At 45.3% G+C, this 13,471-nt stretch overlaps 1 protein-coding gene across 13 annotated transcripts in view; it reads right to left on the reverse strand.

The window, feature by feature from the left end:
- Positions 1 to 944: 944 nt before the first annotated feature.
- ntng1a (netrin g1a) overlaps positions 945 to 13,471 on the reverse strand; it is an 83,914-nt gene continuing 71,387 nt past the window's right edge. For 3 of the 13 annotated variants that reach the window (XM_035619113.2, XM_035619115.2, XM_035619114.2), the window contains exons 6-8: positions 10,415 to 10,582; positions 8,106 to 8,240; positions 945 to 2,707 (exon numbers count right to left, since the gene is read on the reverse strand). In XM_035619113.2, coding sequence (XP_035475006.2) covers positions 2,436 to 2,707; positions 8,106 to 8,240; positions 10,415 to 10,582 — 575 coding nt within the window. In that variant the 3' untranslated portion in view covers positions 945 to 2,435. Of the gene's footprint in view, positions 2,708 to 8,105; positions 8,241 to 10,414; positions 10,583 to 12,152; positions 12,213 to 13,236; positions 13,282 to 13,471 lie in introns of all 13 variants that reach the window. The other 10 variants (XM_035619125.2, XM_035619123.2, XM_035619127.2 and 7 more) reach the window with 9 other exon arrangements.

Raw genomic sequence — 13,471 nt, forward strand, 5'->3', positions numbered from 1 at the left:
GAGTCAAACTTTGAGAGTCTGTTCCTCCGAGTGTGGGGCTGAATATTTCAGGTTATGGATGAACTGTCGAGTGTCTGACAAGACCCACTATATAAACTTTGAGTTCAGGCTCTCTGGGAGACATCGATAGTTGTAAATATTTAATTCAGTGCCTCTGACAATGCACGGCACTGAAACAAATCTTCGCCAGATTGAATTCAAGATAAATGCCGAGGAAACATCGCCACAGACTTTGATGCCATCACTTTGTCAGTGCCAACTTTTCATCATGATGATATTAATCAATACACATACACCTAATGGTTTGTTACCTTATCTTCACAACCGCCAATATTTATTTTAAGAAAGTATAAAGACAGAGCAGAGTTAGTTTTAATTGAATTCGCTTTACTCATCTTCCTTTAATGAAATGTTACGGCGGCCTCGTGTGCAGCGAAGATGTAATGCCAAGGAAAAACATTTAACTTGGTTGAACTATTTAGTTCATATGGAGATTTTGTGTCTTCAGGAATTTCGCTGAGTGACCTGTCAACTGAAAATCAAAACGAGCTGAATTTACTTGAAATAATAATAAAAAGTTTTAATATATTTAAATGGAGTTACTGACAAAAGAGAAGTTCATTCCACTACATTTCTGTGAGAAGTTATATCATGCAAAGTAAATTCATTATTTTGCTTGATAACTTTTTAATCATTTCCCAAAACTATTCTCGAAAGAACTTTCATTTGGTAAAAAATACAATGATATTAGTTATTCTTTCCTTATTCGTTTATTGTTCAGGTTTATCCTCAATATGTGCTTAACTGTTCTGCGGGGGATAAAACAGGATATTCATTTCAAAAAATGGATCCATAAATTAAAGTGATACCAAAGACAAATGTGATGGAAGATACAGAATATCACAGTCCAATACCTACCTGTGATCCACACACGATCCACACAGTTTAGCTTTTAAACCTTTATTCACTTAAATTCTCGTGTTAAAGCAAGAACAAAAACATTTATAATGTCCTTTGGTGGGATTTTATTACACTTTAATAATACTTTATATGTAAACTGATATTCTTTGATGCCAGCACTTTGCCAATACAAAGGGAAATCAACTGCACAACGAAAAAGAAATAATAAGAAATAAAATAAGTGAATGAAAGAAATGCAGAGAAAGTGGGAAAAAAAAGGGAAACCATAGACATCTGCTTCTGCATGTGGACTTCTTAAATAGATACATTAAAGGTTGCCTTTTTTTCAGTCACAGTTCGGCAAAGATACAAAAGGACTACATGAATCTTTTTTTGTTTGTTTGCTCTGTGGAGAAAAAAAACTTGCAAATACACTGATGGTTTTCTATGCACTTCTCGTCTGCTCAGGTGAAAACTATCCCAGGACCATGATCGCAGGGAGCGTGGCGGCTCTAAGGCCGATAAGAATCAGACACCTGTACTGGAGTATCTTTTTGGAGAGGGAAAGGGGGGGGGGGGGGGGGGGGGGGGGGGGGGCGCTTCTTACACATGTGCATCACTAACATCGGACAAAAGAATCTTTCAACCAACGAGGGTTTTACAGAGTAACGTTCACGAAAGCACAGGTCAGTGGCAGCATGGCGAGCGGGCTCGGCTCGGGGGGAAAAAGGAGGATGAACAGGAGGGAGGACGAGACAGAGCTCGAAGGAGAGACAGGAAGCTAGAGAGGGACGGGAAGGGGAGGGGGCAGTCAGGACAGATTTCCTTCTATCCACAATGCACTGACAGCAAAGAATGCGTCCCGTGTTTTCTGCTCTCTCAGTTTGTCGGCGTGCCGAAGTGTCGCGGTCGCGTGTCGGAGGCCAGGGGTCTCTGCCGGTCAGTGGGGACACTTTCTCTGAGAATTCTTCGGCATCAGTCGAGCCAACATTAACTCAGCAGCAGCATCCCTGGGGGGCGGGGGATCGGCGGCCACCGCGGGCTCCTGCGGAAAGCTGATTGGTCGCAGCCGTTGTTGCCGTGGCAATATGAGAGGAAGTGAACAAGTCTGTCACCTTCCCCTCCTTTAACTGGAAGGAGCTCAAGTACCTGGTATGGCTTAGAGGAGGGGGGGATGTGGGGGGGTGGGGCTTACTGTTCTTTGCTCATTTTACTCTTTTAGGCAAACGCTCAGTCTCTCTATATTTTATTTTTTATAATATCTGTCATTTTTAAAAGTATATGTTAGTTCATTTCTATATCATCTTTGAAATTAAATGAAAAAAAAGTTTTTCCACTCATTCGTCCGGCACATTCCCTTTTCGTCAGTGTCTACTGAGTCTGGCGGCAGAGAAGCTCAGTACAGTACAGTCCAGAAAGCTCATGGTTGTTTTCTCGTTTGATGGTTGTTGATTACAGTATTTTAAGGGCGTGGTGGGGGGTGGTGGACGGGTTAGGGTGGAGGTTGGGTTGGGGGCTGAATCACTCCCACCAGGTCATGGGTCTCTTTGGAGCATGGCGGGCCAGCAGGAGGCCTCTCTCAGCAGCGCAGAGCCCAGCAGCAGCAGCAGCAGCAGCAGCAGCCTGAGGGACGACGGAGACGCCAGGGGGGGCTGGCCTGATTCGGGGCCCCTGCAGCCCCCCAGCGATTCACAGCGGGACTTCTCGCACAGCAGGCCTGAGTAGGCCGGGGGACAGTTGCAGCGGACATTGTTGACGCACACCCCGCCGTTTTGGCAGCGCAGGAGCTCGTTGTCACACACCCGGGCTGCGGCAGGAGCAATGTAAAGACAGGAGAGAGGGCAGAGCGTCACACAGGCAGAAGAGCTTCAGGTGACACGCTACTTGAAGTGTGTTATACAGTTAAAGATAAGCAATGTGGAACTGACTCAAAACTCACAGGTAAAGTGTCACCACACTTTATTCTCTTTTATTCCAAACTCCGAAAGAAATAGTTCAACATCTGCTTCTTCACCTTATTCCTGAGAGTGTGATGTTCAGACTGACACCACCCTCAAACCTGTAAATGGCGCCAGCAGCACGGTAGCTTAGCTTAGCATAAAGACTGGAAACAGCCTGCCTGGCTCCACCTCCACTGTGCCAGCACCTCAGTGCTTAGCGATTATTAAGATACATTTCATTTGTTCGTTGAGTGTATGCAAAAAAAAAAGAGGTTCAGAGGTGCTGTTTGTTGCCTGGTGTCTGTCTGAACAGCCAACTTACAAAATGTCAAACGTTTCCTTTAACCCTTTAATAATGCAATGTACAGTATCACTGGATTTGCAGAAAGATCCTGATTAATACAGAAGTGAGCAAAATGTTAAGATTAAATATTCATCGTTAAGAGAAAGTCATGCGTCATAATTACTGTACACCTGGTGAAGTCAGGTTAGTGATGTTAGTGTAAATTTGTACCTACAGGCATTTCATCTTCCCAGGGACTGTCAACGAAGACAAACTCATTCCGTCGGAATAAAGACGACATGGAACTACGTGAAGCGTTCACACACTCTGTGTCCTCTAGGGCTCTTCTCACACACACACACACACACACACACACACACACACACACACACACACACACACACACACACACACACACACACACACACACACACACACACACACACACACACACACACACACACACACACACACACACACACACACACACACACACACACACACACACACACACACACACCTGGTATTCTGGTTTAAGGTGGTGTAAAAAGCCCCCTGTGTTTTAAAACAACCCGTTTGAATTCAATTCCACCTTTTCACACTTTTGTGAAAGTGCGCAGAGTGTGCAAATTTGACAACAATATGACATGCAACTGATCAGAAGTCCTGATTTCTTTCAACACAGACTAAACGTACGACTCTCTGCGTCCACCAAGACCAAAACGACTCCACCTGCTTCAACTCCTCCTTTTCGCATGTAATCCTTCTCTCTGAGGTATGAGTGAACACATTTCATTTATTTCCTTTTAACAGTTATTTCACTGGCAAGAAATCTCCAGTTTCCTCAAAGTCTGCGAGGCTTTCCCCAACAACAGCACTGACTGCAGACAAACCGAACATCAGGTGAAAATTGGTGTATATTTAGAGCCGGGACACCGAGGCCACTCTATTCCCGGCGGAGGCAAGCTGTCAAGTAAGCTGGAGGCAAACAAAGCAGTGCCGCACAAACTAATAACCAGCAGAGACAAATAAACAGTGATAAACACGGAGGCCACGTCTGCCCATTTTCAGTCCTTTATGGGAGTGGAAAACAATGTGGTGAGCAATCTATGAACTCCATGGGCCATAAATATCACAACAACAAATGCCAGGCGTCTCTCCTAATACTCTGAATTGGATGCATGCTGTCTCCCAGGAGCAGCCAAACAGGGCTGTGATGGGAGGCTTGTTAAGAAACATTGACTCTGCGAATCCTATTCGTGACATGTCTGTTTCAGGCGGGGAGAAAAAAGGCGGCTGCTGTTTGGCTCAGTAGGCTCTCGCTTCCGGCCACGGCTCCACATTTACCATGCACACACTAGAACTTTATCCGCTTTTCCTTCCAGCCGACATATCAATTTCGCGACCAAGTCGCCCACTGAGCGGGAACTTAAGTAGCGACACAGCAGCTTCTCTCTGTGGAAAGCCTGATGAGGCAACAGATCGTAAAATATCTCCTCCGCGACGACAGAGGAGGAACAATCAAATGCATTCGTGAAGACCTCGCTGTGGGTCAGAAACGCCCTTAATTAGACGGCGACCTTTCCTCTCACCCATCGGAAACCCTCCTCACCTTTATCAAAGTTGTTTGCATTTCTCCGAGAAAATAAAGCTTGCGAGGGCGTTCAAGGTCAACCACGTGCATCAGGCTCCGATGTGAGGGACAGAGAAGGGTTGGTCTGATTAGAGATACAGTCTTGAACTGTGCAGCGCCTCAGAATGAAGTGATGTGACACAATGAGACTCTGACCTGCACTTTGTGTGATTTCCTACCACGCTCAGGTTGGCATTTCCTACTTGGACGATAACACTGTTGGCTAACAATAGCTGTGAGGAATAGCTACCTTCAGCGGCGTGGACGTTCTCCTCACGTTGCATTCAGCCTGAATTGAGAACTGGTTCACTTTGTTCCGGAAAGTAGGCTAAGCCCAAGTGCACTAACATATGAAACAACTATTTTTCCTCAAGAACTGGAAAGACAGAGGATTTTTAAAGGCGTGGGGTCATTTTCTTCTGACTCGCATCAGGCTCACTGTTGACATGTAGTAAGATTACATAGAGATACTGAGAGCCACTTCTTTATAAGATGAAACTTCCCTTTAAGATATTAATTCTGCACGACGCTCGACACTGCATCGTCCGATTTAAAAGGACAGTTGAGGTATTGGCAGGCCGAGCGCTGTGTCGAAGGCTGAAACTGAAACATGGATTACTTAAAAAGAAGCGTCGCGAACAAGTTGTGTCAAAGAAGTCGGACCAGTAAGGTCAAAGGTTCTGTGGCACTTTGAATAGGGGGAGCGAAAACCCTATGCATCATGGGTAATGAGCGATCCTCGTACAGTACAGACTAACCATCCCTCCACCTGTAAACAGAGCCCGTCATCCGCAGGCAGCGAATGACGGGCTTTGTTGCGTTTGCTTTTGATATGACTGATAATATTTAGAGAGGGGGCCGATGAACTAGGTGTGCCTGTCGCGAAGGTGATGTGTTTGACGAGAGATCGGAGGGTTTAATTGCATCCTTCGGTCTGCATGCAGATGGAGTCTTGTCCACGGGTGTGAGCACAGGGCAGCGAGGCCAAGGTCAAGACCGCAAAGTTTTCAAACTACTTCAGCCGTGGAACAACCCAGCAGGGGAACCTTCCCGGGGAAAACATTGTTCCAGGTTGTTTCCCATTTTAGGGCGCGAGAGGAAACTTTAGAAGGGGGTTATTTTTCTCTCAAGTTATTGTTAGCGGCGAACACACTCATCTCTCCACCGTAGTCTCAGCAGAGCGGAACAGGAGTATGGGTGTGAAACGCAGAGCACCAGGACCAAAAATAACAGCAACACTATTCTCCTCCTGTTTATCACTCTCTCTACACGTGTACGGCACGGAGAAGCCCCTCGTGTGGGTGTGGCTGAGAGCCATTCTGGGAAATGGAGTCAAACACGCTAACTTAAACAAAAGTAGATTAGGGAAAGCGAGGAGCAAAAATTACACCTTCAGTACAAACAAATTTGAGAAGCCCAAGATTGATTTTTTTTTTCAGATGTTGCAGTATACCTAAAACTTCTTTGATCTCAAAAGTCTGAGGCATGCTGACTCCGAACACATTCTTTACTCAATAATGTTGTAGTCACTGCTTCATAGCTACACTCTGACACGCACACACACAAAAATACTGATCCATAACGCTCTGTCTCTCGCGTCTATGTATTGACTCAGCCCTGAATGAAAACAAATGTTTGTTTTTAATCTTTTTTCTTGTTACGTGAAATCTTTTAATTATCGCCGTTGCGTGTGCCAAACACTTTTCACGTGCTAATGCCTCACAGTTTGTACATACAGTACAGTCCTTCCGTGAGAAGGTGACACGGGATGTGAGCTCTGCAAACCTGTGGCTTCACACCCACTGATGCACACGCTGACAGGGAATTCACACCAGTCGAGCAGAATACATTTGTGCATTTTAAATGCATGAATAAACTGAACTCTTTTACTCTCATTACTCATGTTGAGAACCATGTCCACGTTTGTCCACTTATCTTGGAAAATATGCACCAAACACCAAAACCGGCTTCGCAATTACTCCTGTTGCACAAATAGCTGCCTAATTTATTTCTAAAGTTTAATGTTGATTTCTAACGTAATCATAACTGTACAATAAAAATTGTCCCATTTGAATAATTGTAAATAAAAGAAAAGACCATACTTCGTGCCCAAGAGGTTCATCTCTTTAGAAATATAAGGCCTAATTTTCTTTCAACAGAAGCTGCCGCTTATTGTCTTCAGTCATTTATTACAAGAAAAAGAAGAGGGGGGTTGTGTGAAAATGAAATGTAACTTTATAAATAAACTTGACTAAACTTTTCGCGGACATTCTTCGTGGTAACATTACTCTCTGCTTCCGCTGGATATCGCCTCACATCCGCGGGAGGAAAATAGAGGCCTCCGCTAGAGAGGAATCCCACATCATTATGCCACTTTAGAGCGTTAAGGTGCTTTATTCAGGACGACCTTGTTGGCCAGGACAGAGATTAATGTGCAGCTGCAGGAGGCAGGCACATAGGTGTCACCGCCTTGTTTTAAAAGCTCTGTAGATCTGAGGTTACCTAATCATGGTCGGTCAAATGGCAATCATTTCAAAGAGTCTTTTAAACCATCACAATACGAGGGAGAGGAGCTTAGTAATTTGTACCTGAACGGCTTGTGCATTAGTCCTAAAACGAAGTGTTTGTATCTTCAAAGTTCACAGGATTCTATCTCTGACTTGTCAGAGGGAAGTGCCACGTCGTGAGGTGTGCACTTTTATTTAGTCTACCTCCTGTAGGTTTGTCACTTAAGTCGGACTTGTAGGAAACAAGGAAAAATTGGTGACATTTAAAAGAAAAGAAGAAAAACGACTGGATGAGGCATGCATTGCACAATGACTAGAGGGGAAATAAAAGAAGTTAGACTAATAAATGGACTGGAGCTCAAAACGACCTGCATTCCCCTTCAAACAATGTTGGTGTTGGATGACATTGTCCCGCTGTGGACTGTAGCACGGGGGGCGATGGCAACTCAAACAGATCACAGGCCGCCGGTCCAGCGGTCAATATTGACTCAGCTGTTGTGTTGCTCATGTGCGACATGGCTGAATAACTGAGCATGCATCCCACCAGCACCAGGCCGTTGGTTTCTCTCTGTTCTCTGTGCCGAATGCTGATATCGATAACGATGCAGGTTCACTTAGTGAATCAGATTGCTCAGTATATTGGGTTAGTTCGTGTTTTGGGTTAAGTTTGTGTTTGTGAAGAAGACAAGTTGCGCAGTCCTGCGCATGTGCAGCACACACCTCCAGGTGAAGCTCAGGAATCACACAGAGAGATAAGACATGAGAGGGAGAGCAGGGAGAGACAGAGCGGAGGGGGAGGACAGGCGGGGGGGCTGCGTGGTGAGGGTTTCGGTTCTACTTACATTTGCAGCCATCGTCCCACAAATAGCCGGGTAGACACTCCTGACACTTGGGCCCTGTAGTGCCCTCCTTACATATACAAAATCCTGTGTCATTACAGCGATCACTGACTGAGCCAAAGGGATTACAATTACACTCTGGAAAAACAAGACAAACACACACACACACAAAGGCTGGAAACAGGGTGGTTGCTTTTGACTCCCCTCCACACATTTTCACAGCACGGACCGCAGTCCTTGAGCTCGACTAGAATTTTTTAACTTAACTTTAAAGACTCCTAGAGAAAAAAATGCTACCATTTCAACTGTTATGGAGACAGAATGAGAAAGGAATGAATTTGACTCTTAGATGCATGAACACACCGTTATCATCATCACAGCCTATACAGAATCCATTTTACTGTTACATACTGTAGGTAAACATCGTGCAATGAGCTAATATGCAAAGCATTATCAGTAGCTTTGAATTGTGATGGACATAATGAGCTAATCTGCACATGCTTTTCTGAAATCTGAGTCATTCATAACGATACGGAGAGAAAAAGATGAACCGAAGAGACGGGGAATGTGATGAGCATGTGTTGGATCGATGACGGCAAATGTAACAAAGACAAGAGTGAATGTGAAGTTAGAGGAATGAGAGTGCAGAACATTGAAATGGGCATTGTTGTAATATGTTCTTTAGTTCTCTCTTTTTCACCTGGAGGCTATTCTTGTTACTGAGAATCGGATATAACCTTCAAAGGCCTATTTCCAATTTACAGTAGAAAATGGTCCTTAGCTGTGATTAGTTTGCAATATCCTTTAAAAAAAGCTACTCCAAACAACAACAACAACAACAAAAGCCCCTGTAAAGTCTCTAGATACCTACGCTCAACTGACCTTCCAGCTCTCCACAGCGACTGGAGCACTCTGCAGGCAAAACGACACCTATTTTGACAGTCCCTGACCATCACATTGCACCTTCTGTGGCAGCGCTGGCTGCACGTGGCTGCACCCGAGTGGCATCCGGGGGTCAGGCAGGAGGAGAGAGGCAACGGCAAGTGACAAATGGGGGGGGGGCAGTGACAGAGAGGCAGGGTGACGGGCGAGTTCGGCACGAGGTGACGCCTGGGCGACTCTTAACGCCTTGTGACGGGTTTCAGCTGCTACTCCCGAGGCCACTTCATGTATATGACATATGCACTTGTGCGGCACCTTGGACTAGCGGTGTGACTTCTCTGCGACATTTCTCTCAGAACTCTCGTTGCCTGTCAGACCACCCCCAAGGACTCACATATGCACATGGCACCGAGTGCTCTGAGCTCACGCTCCACATGCCAGCAAAAAGAAATAAGACGGGGAACCAAACTATTGCCTCAGGAACTATGTGAGAAATGCAATTTTTCCCAAAACAGAAAAACAGACGATGCAGAGTATGAATACCTGCATAAATGTCAACATAACAGAACGACCCGATGAAAATGGCCTTTTAACCTCGAACTGACATCACAACTACCATCACATTCCTTGAATTGATCATGCCACTTACCAATTATTCGTCTTTCAGAGGCGTAATATTACAAGCTAAAGAGTAAGAATAAAATTTGATAATCATTTTAATCATATAATTCAAAATTATACAACAAATATACTGTAGTTCTGCCTTGCTCACAAATTACAGTTATTTTAAGGGTGGCATTTTAGGAAATATTAGTATAAAGATTATAAGCAAGAGGAAACTGCTGGTTTCTGGTACGAATTAAACAAATCCATCTAACCTGTTCATTAGTGTGTTTCCATTAGTTTGTTCAAATCCTTTATTTTTGATCCTTTATTTCAATCTGCAAATCAGATCATTCTGGTTTTATATCAATGCTGGACTCACTGTTTTAAATACAAGATAACAGCTAGAAGCCAACTGGAGCGTACAGCCTCAGTAAATGCAAACTAACTAAGGTGTATGGCATCAACCCCAAATTTAGTCTGCAGATATCGATACCATACCTGAGAGAAAAGACTGAAAATCACTGGAGCTTGACGTCGCTGTGTGTCTGACTAAAGCTGAGTGGCTAGTGTCCTCCATAAAACACTCTTTCTGACAGGGAAGTTAATGAGTGAAACCATTGTGCGAAAGCTGGAGAGGCAAAGGAGGACGATGTGGAGACCACTGAAAGACATGGAGGCGGGAGGACGCGTGGATGATGAAGCGATGGGGGAAGAAAATGTGACACTTTCTCCGGTGACAAATCATAGACAAGAGGTGAGGTGGGGAAAGTGTTTCTGTGAAGGCAGGGTGGCAGTGACAGGGGGCCGAGTGGGGGGGGACTAACCTATGCACACATTTTCATCGTCCAGTTCTGCCGAGGCATTGCGGTAGTAGCCCAGCTTGCATAGCTGGCAGTGCTGGCCCCTAGTGTTGTGCTTACAGCTCACGCAAATGACGGTGTTTAGCAGCTCGATGTAGCTGCATCGGTTGGAGTGGCCGAAGCATTCGCAGTCTTGCAAAGAGAGAGGAAGTGTGAAGGGAGGGGAACAGAGAAAGAGAGACGCGGTAGGGAGTGCAGAAACTGCTGCTGTTGCTGGGAGTGCGTCGGCGGTGGGGTTAGCAAGGAACTTGAGCGAGGCGCCATGGCATGCAAGGTTTAAAATGGAGACTGCGTTGTGAGAGAGGAGAAGGAGATGTTGGGGAAGGCATGGGAGGGAGGGTAGGTCGTGATCAGTCTGGCATGGACCCAGCCAGAGTAAGAAAAAGACATCACATTTAAAAAGCCAAAAAGCAAAAAAAAGCAGAGCGTTAGTAGGACTCGGAGAGGTCACATCACTTGAAACACACCACAACACGAGGCGAGGAGGACTCCGAAGAGATGGCACAGAGACACGGTCACAGCGGGAACACCACACAGCGTACGGCAGGTCAAACCATGAATGAAATGGATCTTTCAACTCGGGGAACCCTGACTTTTCTGTGTTATTCCACTGATCATGGTTTGTCTGGTTTGAAGTGATGGGAGATGTTGAGATGAACCCTTTAATGCCGCTTCGTGTCACAACCCAGTGGAATGAAATGCCTGATAAATTTCAAAGTCCAACAAACCCATACCTCATCAAACAAATGTGTTCAAAGTGCCGGTGCTGTTGTTTTTTTTCAGGCTTGTTGCAACCCAACTTCTTGAGAGAGCAGTCCGTACGAAGTGAGCATGTGGTGAGCAGTGAGGGAGAGTGTGTCATTGCCTGCTATGCAGTGCTATGTCATGCTAAATTAGAAATATTTGAGTTGCAGCTGGACTGCAAAACCTCATGCTGCAGTCTATGATAGCCACTGACAGGCCTGCCCTAAGGGGTGCAGGATGGGAGGGGGGCAGGCCCGGCTCGGCTCCTTCCGATTGAGGATCAGTCTGCCACGCTGAGTGACCACTGACACCATGTGTCACGGCGCAGACAGATGTGACCCTTAAGCCTCGCTGGCAGCCGCTTGGACACAAAGCCCACTCACGGATCCGGAAAAGATGGGGCTTTCGTCCAAGGGATTGTGGTTATTAAGGATCTGTATTGAGGTCAGGTCTGGCCACTAACAGCCCAACAAATGAAGGAGCAGCGCGTCTAGTCCACTCTACCTCTCACCTAGAGCAGCAAGTCTTGTCTGAGGGTAAGCTATCTACATTAGATACCTCAGTCTCACAAGACAAATAATCTCTCCTTTCCAGAAATAGGCTAAGGTTGTAAATCATGCACGCATGGGAAAAAAAAATCTTGAGTCTTGGAAACACGTTTCCCAAAAATAGTTGTAGACTCAAACACCCACTTTATTTGCACTGAAAAAAGATATGATTCCAAAGGACTTTTATGGTGTTTAGAGACGATCCCATAGACAAAAGGATCCCTCTACAGAACCATCAGTCAAGCACTGAGCTGGAGATATGGATGCAGAGGGCTCTTGCGTTGGGTTAGTGCTACAGGGTTAGGGGGCTTACGGTAAAACAGAAAAATCAGTTCACACAGTGAGAAGGCTTGGGGATCATCTGGGGGAGGGGGGGGGGCAAGGTGTTAAATTAATTCCAGAGCTCCTACCTCGCTTGCTGTTTGCAACGTGGACAGAAGGGGCAGTGGACAATGCAACTTGAGGAGCTACTAGACAAATTAAAGAAGAAAAAAACAACATCAACAAAAAAAAAACCATGATATTGCAATTAAACCCAAAACATGTAATGTTATAGAATTAAGAATACTGAGCATCATGTTTAATAAACAATGTAACTGTAAAAAAAAAGGAAAAAGAAAGAAAGAAACGCAATAATGATGAATGATGGCACTGGGAAATAAGGAGTGACATTGCCAAGTGAAGTTGGCTGCATGTAGCAGCATCTGTTACCGATGATTAAGATGACGAACAAGTCAAATATTATGGTCCCTCTTTTATGCTTCTTTCATTAACAAGTGCTTTATATAATTTAAAAAGCCCCTGCGTGTTTCCGCAGACAGAAACTGTCCCCTGACAAGCTACTCTCCACCACAGGGGAGGCCGGCCAAGAATTCTCAACCTATAAATTTGTGCACAGGAGTGTGGGCAAGGAGGCCGGCTCGCAGTGAACACATCAATCCCTCCATTCCTTTCCGGTCATAAAACAAACAGTGGGGAAAAAAAGAAATAATAGGCTCAGCCTCTGCCACTGTACTGAGTGACATAAGCTCCTCACACATACACCGTGTGCGCTCGGCCGCGGTCATGGAAACACAGAGCCGAGTGGTTCTTCGCAAGTTGTGTCGCGAGGTGGCCGTACATCACGTCCGCAAGACGGATTAGAGATGACCTCACATCGCTCAGAATAAAACCACCGTGAGACCTCAGATGGGTGTGAAGGTGTCTACACCTAAAATCTTGTGTGTATGCATTAATGTAAAGTGCACACGGAGGATAATGCACAACATGTGGCAACATGGTTGCCCCCATGTATACACACGCCTCCACTGATGGAGCCAAAAACCCTTTATCGTGAGCCAGACAGGACGATAACAGGACAACCACCAAGACTAGAAAGGGGGAAGATGCTCTCGACTACCAAAGAGTCTTTTTTTAATTCTTTCTATGTAAACATAACAAAGTTGGAGTGAATCTGTGAAAAAACATAGTTGTTGCATAATCTTAGATGCCTACCTTCTTTTCGGTTAGCGACACCTAGGGATGACACATTCGGCCGAACTGCGTGCAATTGAGAGAAACCAGGAGTTATTCATGTGTGATGCACTTTACAGGTTATCTAAAAGAGGGTGTCTAAAAGAGGGGGGTGGGGGGGGACTACGTGGTAGTGGACACACACAACCGGAGACATGGACATGTCCAGCATGGCTCAAGTCAGTAAATCAGGAAACATCAAATACAATGGGGGCAG

This window comes from Scophthalmus maximus, chromosome 21, assembly GCF_022379125.1.
Source record: "Scophthalmus maximus strain ysfricsl-2021 chromosome 21, ASM2237912v1, whole genome shotgun sequence".
Classification (NCBI taxonomy): domain Eukaryota; kingdom Metazoa; phylum Chordata; class Actinopteri; order Pleuronectiformes; family Scophthalmidae; genus Scophthalmus; species Scophthalmus maximus.